Source organism: Marmota flaviventris, chromosome 4 (assembly GCF_047511675.1).
Source record: "Marmota flaviventris isolate mMarFla1 chromosome 4, mMarFla1.hap1, whole genome shotgun sequence".
Taxonomy (NCBI): domain Eukaryota; kingdom Metazoa; phylum Chordata; class Mammalia; order Rodentia; family Sciuridae; genus Marmota; species Marmota flaviventris.
The window spans coordinates 97,631,757-97,640,081 of record NC_092501.1 but is presented as its reverse complement, the minus strand read 5'-3'; the positions used below and the strand labels follow the sequence as shown (position 1 = coordinate 97,640,081).

Below are 8,325 nucleotides of genomic sequence, written 5' to 3'. Positions count from 1 at the left end.
ATAAATATCCCTAATAAAAGTGGAATTACTTCAAGCATAGTACATAAATTAAATGAAATTTTATTTCATCTTCTAGTTTTAATTTTATTTACTGAAAAGAGTAGTAGTATACACTCTATAATATTTGCAGCATTTCTACATGTGATAAACACATTCATGAATTAGTAGTACATCTAAACATCATTTACAACATTGTTTCTCAGAAAAATGTGTTCCAAGTCTAAGACAACCCACTTGACAAATAATCCTTTTTGACTTGGAAACTTTCTATATATGCCTATTTTAAAAATTATATAGGAGATCTCCTCCTCGCTGCCCACCACCTCCTCCGGACGCCCGCTGGCCGCGCGCCGCTGCCGCCGGCCTCGCGGAGCCGCCCCGGGAGGCTGGGTGGCGGGTCCGCGGCTGCCGCGGGACTGAGGCCTACTCCGCCGCCTCTCAGTGCTATTGTCCCTGGGCCGGGCACCAACCGGGTCCGCTGGGGAGCGCCAAGTGCGCCGGCTCCGCGGAAGATGCCGGACCAAGCCTTACAGCAGATGCTGGACAGAAGTTGCTGGGTTTGTTTTGCCACTGATGAAGATGATAGAACAGCTGAATGGGTGAGACCATGCAGGTGCCGAGGATCTACCAAATGGGTTCATCAGGCCTGTCTGCAGCGCTGGGTTGATGAAAAACAAAGAGGAAACAGTACAGCCAGAGTGGCATGTCCTCAGTGCAATGCTGAATACTTAATAGTTTTTCCAAAGTTGGGTCCAGTTGTTTATGTCTTGGATCTTGCAGATAGACTGATCTCAAAAGCTTGTCCATTTGCTGCAGCAGGAATAATGGTTGGCTCTATCTATTGGACAGCTGTGACTTACGGAGCAGTAACAGTGATGCAGGTTGTAGGCCATAAAGAAGGGCTGGATGTTATGGAGAGAGCTGATCCTTTATTTCTTTTAATTGGACTTCCTACTATTCCTGTCATGCTGATATTAGGCAAGATGATTCGCTGGGAGGATTATGTGCTTAGACTATGGCGCAAATACTCAAATAAACTACAAATTTTGAACAGTATATTTCCAGGGATTGGTTGTCCTGTTCCCCGAATTCCAGCCGAAGCTAATCCTTTAGCAGATCATGTCTCTGCTACCCGAATTTTGTGTGGAGCCCTTGTCTTTCCTACTATTGCGACAATAGTTGGTAAACTGATGTTCAGTAGTGTTAACTCTAATTTACAAAGGACAATCTTGGGTGGAATTGCTTTTGTTGCCATAAAAGGAGCATTTAAGGTTTACTTCAAACAGCAGCAATATTTACGTCAGGCACACCGCAAAATTCTAAATTATCCAGAGCAAGAAGAAGCATAAAACTGTGACTTCTGTTTGTTCTGCAGTCCTCTCATCCTTATGAGTCTGTTGTGTCGTTTTGATTCCATCATTAATGCACTAGTGGAGACTTGTTATAAGCTGCTGCTCCTATATTTTTAAGAAATATAATAAAGCACTTAGGGCAGGGGAAATCCTCTCAGTAATCACGGAACCTAAGGATGTGATTCGTTTTCATGGTTTTGTATGTACTTCTTTTGTGGCAGTCATCTAAACCATTATCTTAGCATGGTAAACCTGAGTTTGTTCATATTTTCTCCAGATATGTAAAGATCAGACTGTACAAATATTAAAAATGCACATGCTGTTTTATTCTAATGCCTCTTTTGTACATGTTCATGTTCAGTGTTTTCTTAGAATCAGCAACTTAATGAAGGTACTATGAGGATTTTTCTCACCAACATAATTTGATTACTTGCGAAACAGGAACACATGTTAATTTGAGGAAATGTAAATTAGTTATGAATAAGTAACAAACCAAAAATGTATGTAAACATCAAATAATTATCTGAACAAATGAAATTTTGTTGTGTTTTCCTTAACTCATGTGATGTCCTCCAAATGTGTAGGGTAAAAGTTCACAGGGCTTCCAGATCACTTTTTCACTATTAAATTTTATTTATACAATGTTGACATCTCATAATTCATAATGTAATTTTGACTCATGTAGTCTTGATTATAGTGTGTGTATATTTGTGTGTGTGTGAGAGAGAGAGATCAGATCCTTTGATCTCTGGAGTAAGATTTTTAAATCCATATTTGTAGAAATTAGAGCTGCCAGTTTATAGTAGTTAAACAGAGAATGATTTGCAAAAAAAAAATGAAAACAAAAAAGTCAAAATTATTTTATTCTCCTCTTTCATTGATTCAGATATTTGTTGATCACCTCATATTTGCCCCAGGCACTATACAGAGTGCTGTTGGATACAGTGGTGAACAAGAGAGTTGGTCCTAGCTCTTATGGTGTTTATAATTTAGTGTCAGCAGATAGAAAAACAGCAGTGAGTATACCAAGGTGAGGCCTTGAACTCTTTGCTTTAATATCAGTCAATGAGGAGATAATTACGAAAACAAGTCCTGAGTAAATATTGAGGTCACTGTTTTTGACTCTGTCAGTTTATTATAGAAAACCAATACTAATGTTTTTAGATTTTAATTGTTTGTCATATTTGAGGCTAGCACCTTAATAATCATTGTTTAAGTAGTTTTGTGTTCACTTTTCAAAAGTAATTATTTATTTTAAGTCATTTTCAATAGAGTGGCTATCTTAATGTCCAGCAATCTGAATAGTCTTTCAATTATTTTCACTAGCTAAAATTAATTTTTAAAGGTAGTTATAAAAACCCTATTTATTTATTATTATTTTGTTCACAGTATCTAATGCATGATAATAGTAAATGTTTCTTACTGATAAGTGGCCACTTTCTTTAGGAGTGTAGCATATATAGGTTGAGCTATGTTAGATTGTAATAATGTTTGTTAATTTTAGTAATTAAAGACTGGTATCATTCTGTAGTATAAATGTCTTAATTTTGAGTTGTATGGCATTTATGTGAATGGATGTTGAATGTTAAAAGTTGTAATTATTTGGGGAGAAAAGAAGATTTGACTGAGTGAGTCTTATTAAGAACACTGCTACCATTCTGAAGGGGAAATATAAAATCTATGACTATATATAAAATCTTAGGTTATATAGCTGTAATTATAAAATATATTGGCTTTTCTTTAATTTTCAATATGAAAAGATATATTAAGTAGACATTTCCTGCATAGTTTTGTTATACAGAACAGCTTCTAGGCAGCATTTATTAATGTTACGCAAGCACACAGTTCCCTATTTACTCCTTTAATGCCCAAGATGGGGAATAACTTCTTGGGTTTATTGGCATCAAGGCCCTGGAGGGCCAGAGAAGCAACAACTATAATCCTTTGAGGGCAGGAGGGAGGCGTTTCTAAGGCTATGCAGAAGGAACTACAAGTGCCTGGGGACCAGAGTGACCTCTAGACCTGGAATGGAACACTTATAGAGCCTTAGCTTAAGAAATACCATGTGCCAGTTGTTCCGGGAAGGTAGCCTGCCCTGCCATGAAGCAACAAAGAACGTAGGCAAACTGAAAGTTGGACGGACCAGAGTTCAGATCCTAATTCAGCTTTTCATAACTGCATATGACCTTTGCCAGGTAACTTAACTTTTCTTCCCCACAGTTCTCTTCATACTGAAATGCAGATAATACTTAGAAGACTATCTGCAATTAACTGAGAAGGGAACCAGAGGCACTTTCAGCACAAAATACGCCCTAAGAAGTAGTTTATTAATTGCTACTGTTTTTACACTCTAGGAAAAAGAGAATGAAGAGGGAAAGGAAAGGCAGCAGAGTACAAATTCAAGAGATGATGTGGCCTTTTGAGATGGATGGGTATATTTTGTTTTCTAGTTTATTTTCATATTGCTTTTTTGTTATTTCCAGAAACTTTAATGTTTTAAACCTCTTTTATAAAATTCAACAACTATTAGAAATCTATTCTTTGCAGAAGTTATCTCCATTTAAGTGGCTGAAAATATTGTTCATCATTACATGATTATCAAATGACTATGAAGAATATAAAATTAAACTTAGTGACTTAGTCACTGCCTTGCTAATTCTGCTGTAATTTTTTCAAATGTCTTGTTTTTAATATAGCGGACTATCTCAATACTGGCTGGATTAAGTTGAATAAAGAATTTTTATGTTCAAAAAAAAAAAAAAAATTATATAGGAGAAATACCTTTTAAGCTTTCATTACTTTGACCAGGATCACTGTTAAAGTATTTTCAGTCTTGTTAAAGGTAAATAAATTTTTAAGAAATTTGTGAACTGAGAAAGTAAAACAAGATTCTCACTTCATATTAATCATAAGAAATAATCACTATCTCTTGAAGTTTTCCTAATTAGGTTATGGCATAGCTACATTATTTGAAAAGAGAAGGTGAAAGCAAGTTCTAAAGGAGTTTAGCAAAAATTGTCAAATCAACAAAAATGTTTTTATCAAACTAAAACAAACATGGTAAGAAAAATAAGTTGTCTAACCTATTTTTAATTATGCTTTCTATCTTCATATTATTAAAAATATAATAATTTTATGCCCTGTTCATTTATTGAAATGTTTAAATCATGAAAACTCATAGAAAGTCATTTCTGGATGCTAATAATATTGATTATATAATCCATTTTAATAATATCTAGATCATCTTGTAGAAACAAACAAGTGGATAAAATCAATTATTATATAAAATAATTTTATAAGTAATATGCACCATAAATCTACTAAATATTTGAAATTTTGATAATATTCTTAGGGTAACTATGAACAGCAAGTGTTCTGCTGAATTTCAGAAGACTATTAGAAAGAATATTGTCAGAGTGTTCATGATTATAAGTAAATGTGATTTCTCTGGTCAGAATATATAATATGTATTAGATTCATAAATTTCTGCTAAAGTAAGATTTTTTTTCTTATCCAAAAATTCTCACATTTTCAGACTTATTTTTGAATTAAAAAAAATCTTTGTATTATTTCTATGATCCTTTGTCCATCATGTGGTTCATTCATCTTCTATAACAATTCTCTTTTCTATCTCCTCACTAAATTCTGTGATTTGGGATGAAAGACAAGGATGTTTGAGTTATTATTTAAAAAAGAAGTGCATGATATTTTAACTCATTGCATAAAACTCATTGAGACTTGTATTTTTTGTATTTTTTTTTCAAATAAGTAGGTCATTAAGGAACATAAATCATAAAGTATCTTTGCAAGGAACAAATGGATATATGTTAAGCAAAAATCCATGTTCATTACTCTGAACGTATATGCAATCAAGTTCAGATAATTTATTTTTAGATAAAAGATGTGAAAACTTATATTTGGAATAATAACTTTAGGGAAAGGACACTCAAAAATAAACCACCAAAGGCAATTTGCCCTTTGAAATATAGTTAGTAGGATGAGTTCTACCTTGCAGATTTTCTCAGGGAAATGTAGTGAGTAATGTAAATGTAGTAAGACTTTCAAAGAAAAAAGAAGCTCATACATTTCTTTGTGAGAATGAGACAAACTAAGGTCATAAAATAGAGACCCTTTTGCTTCCTGAGTTCAATCCAATTATGTTCATATGGGCAATTATTTATTGAGTCCATGTTATTTGTCTGTCAATATTTAATATCTTAAAATCATAATTTTTGGGTTGGATGGGGTCTTAGCAGTCAAGTAATTCAATATTCTTCCCAAGGAAGGATTCACAGTATGGATTTTTATTATCAAGTGATATATCTTGAGTCTTCTCATTAACAGTAGTCAGGAACCAGAGTCCAGTTACGGCTGGCTACCCACGCTCCGCAATTTTTGCATTTCAAAGTGAATGTCTTTAGAGATTTTCTTGATGGCATACTGAGCAGTTTACCTCTAGAAATGCATTAGCCTAACTGGATAGCCTTACTTCTTGAGAGATTGCCTTTCCTGCTTCCACTTCCCCAAGCAAACCTGAACTCTCCCTTGTCTACTGTTACTTCTTCCCAAATATTTACCATGGAGCTATCTCTCAATCCTTTCAGAAAAGGGTCTGGAGTTACATTTCTCTTAGATGACTGAGCTCTCCCATGACCTTCTCATTATTGTCTGTGGATGTAGCAGGGGATTCTTACCTTACTCTACCTATCTGAAGACATTCCTTAATTCTACCATAAGGTCATCAAGGACATGATGCTTTAGATGGGTCCCTCCACTGTAGAGAGCTAACAGCTGGGAAAGAATATTCCTAATGAGTACACTTCTCCAAGTAGGCATGTTGGTCTTGTGTGCTTCTGCAGCAGAACCTCTGAAAAGACTTCCTTAGAACATCCTGGAATGCAGAGATGTAGATGCTTAAGTCTCCTTTGCAGTAGATGTTTAAGTTCCTATTGTGCTTGCCCTATAAGCAATGCCAGCTCCTTGGGCACTCACCAGAAAGAGGAGATAATCTTGAAATCAACATAAAGGATCATCAGGTACATTTATGTTGCCTACACAATTTGGTCTTTAAACATAAGATGAGGTCTAAAAGGCTTGTAGAAAATGAATCTGTGTTGAGATTTGGTGAAGCAGGCTCAGTTAAAAGAATTTTATTACAACATATCTTTACCATTTGTAGCCATTAATAAAGCAGGGGTCACCGTTACTTTGCCAACAATAGGCATAGATTTCTAAAATATAATCAGAAAATTAAATAAGAAGAAGGAAGATTAAAATATTAGCTAGCAATGTCATCTATTAATTATTTGAATAATGATAGTAGAAACAAAAGCAAATTTGCCATGAAAAACTGGTTCATTTCATTTATACAGATTTGTGATTACTCTATAATTCATAAAAAAATATTTACTGAGAGAATTATTAATACAATGGATATTTGGTGTTTGCAATTGTGGCTCAGTGGTAGAGCGCTTGCCTAACATGTGTGATGTACTGGGTTCAATCCTCAGCACCACATAAAAATAGATAAATAAAATAATGTTATTATTAAAAAATAAGTTAAAAATGTATATTTGTATATATCAGTAAGTGAATGGCTAGAAAAACATCATACCGTGGAGTACAACATAGTAATAAAGAGGAATGGACTACTGGTATATACAATAACTGGGATGAAATAAGGATATTCTGTTAAAAAGTGACAGAAGCCAATCTCAAAAGGCCATAGAGTTTATGATCCCATTTATAAAGCATTCCCAAAATAACCAAATTATTGAGATGGGAAGAATTTCATGTCTTTCATGAATTAGCGTTCATGGGTGAGGGAAGTGATTTAACTATAAAGAGATTATGAATTTTAAAAAACCTCTTATAAAGAAATTCTGTACCATGAAGGTATAAATAGTCTTGATTTTTTTCTTCCAAAAAATTGTTACTGTTTGCTCTTTTCTGAATATAAAATTAATACATGAATCACTGAAAAAGTTATATACTTAAGACATAACCCTACCACCAAAAAATTATAATTTCTTCTAGTATCTGCTGTTGTTGTTTGTTTTGCAGTACAGGGGATTGAACCCAGGGGCTGTTACCAAAGAGCTACACCCCAAACCACCATTCCCCTATTTTATAATTTGAGACAGGTTCTCACTATTGCCCAGGCTGGCATTGAAATTTGGATCCTTCTGCCTTAGTCTCCCAAGAAGCTAGGTAGATTTTTGTTTATACAACACATATGCACACACATACATATGCACATAAACTTACACTACCATTAATTTATGTTTTTTTTTTCCTTTAAATGTGCCACGAATATTGTTGTTATAAATATAGAGCTACAGTGAAAATTGAAGATTACAAAGTATGACAAAATTGTATGAGTGAACCACAATTTAATCAATCAATGAAAATATATCAGTTTCTGATAAGATGCATTAAAATTTTCTATAATAATTATAAATTTGTCAACTTGATATTATTACATTTTTATTGCTAAATATCTTTTAAACATCTGACATTAATTGAAATCATTCATGATTTCTTTTATCTTCTTGAAGTGGTATTTCTTTTATAACTATGAAGTGTCCACTTCATCCTCATTAATGATTGAAATTTTCTTTGGAGTATGATTTTAGCAGTTTCTACAAATATTTGGGAATGCTATATATTTTTGTACAATTCTATGAACACTTTAATTTTTCTTGCAAGTTTTAAACCCTAAAGCTGTTTAGCATAGGTTATTTGGTTCCCAGATATGTGGGATTTATATAAGCTTTCTTTTGTTCTGGTAATTTTATCACAGTTGGCTGCAGAACATAGTTTATATGACATTTATTGCTGCAACATAATATCAATTCTCTTATGGCCTAGTATAGGGACAATATTTCAAAAAAGTTTCACAGAAAAATTAAAACAAAAGTTGCTTATGGAGTTTTATATGTCTACTACTTTGATCATGCTACTTGTATTTTTC

At 33.7% G+C, this 8,325-nt stretch overlaps 1 protein-coding gene across 1 annotated transcript; it reads left to right on the top strand.

Moving 5' to 3' along the window:
- The first annotated feature begins 310 nt into the window (after positions 1 to 310).
- LOC139705445 (E3 ubiquitin-protein ligase MARCHF5) lies at positions 311 to 1,994 on the top strand. The gene has a single exon (XM_071611433.1). The coding sequence runs from the start codon at positions 513 to 515 to the stop codon at positions 1,347 to 1,349; it is 837 nt and encodes a 278-aa protein (XP_071467534.1). The 5' UTR covers positions 311 to 512; the 3' UTR covers positions 1,350 to 1,994.
- Positions 1,995 to 8,325: the final 6,331 nt, after the last annotated feature.

What these genes read in the sequence shown, in the direction of transcription:
- LOC139705445 (XM_071611433.1), top strand. Translation starts at nt 513, where the DNA reads ATGCCGGACCAAGCCTTACAGCAGATGCTGGACAGAAGTTGCTGGGTT.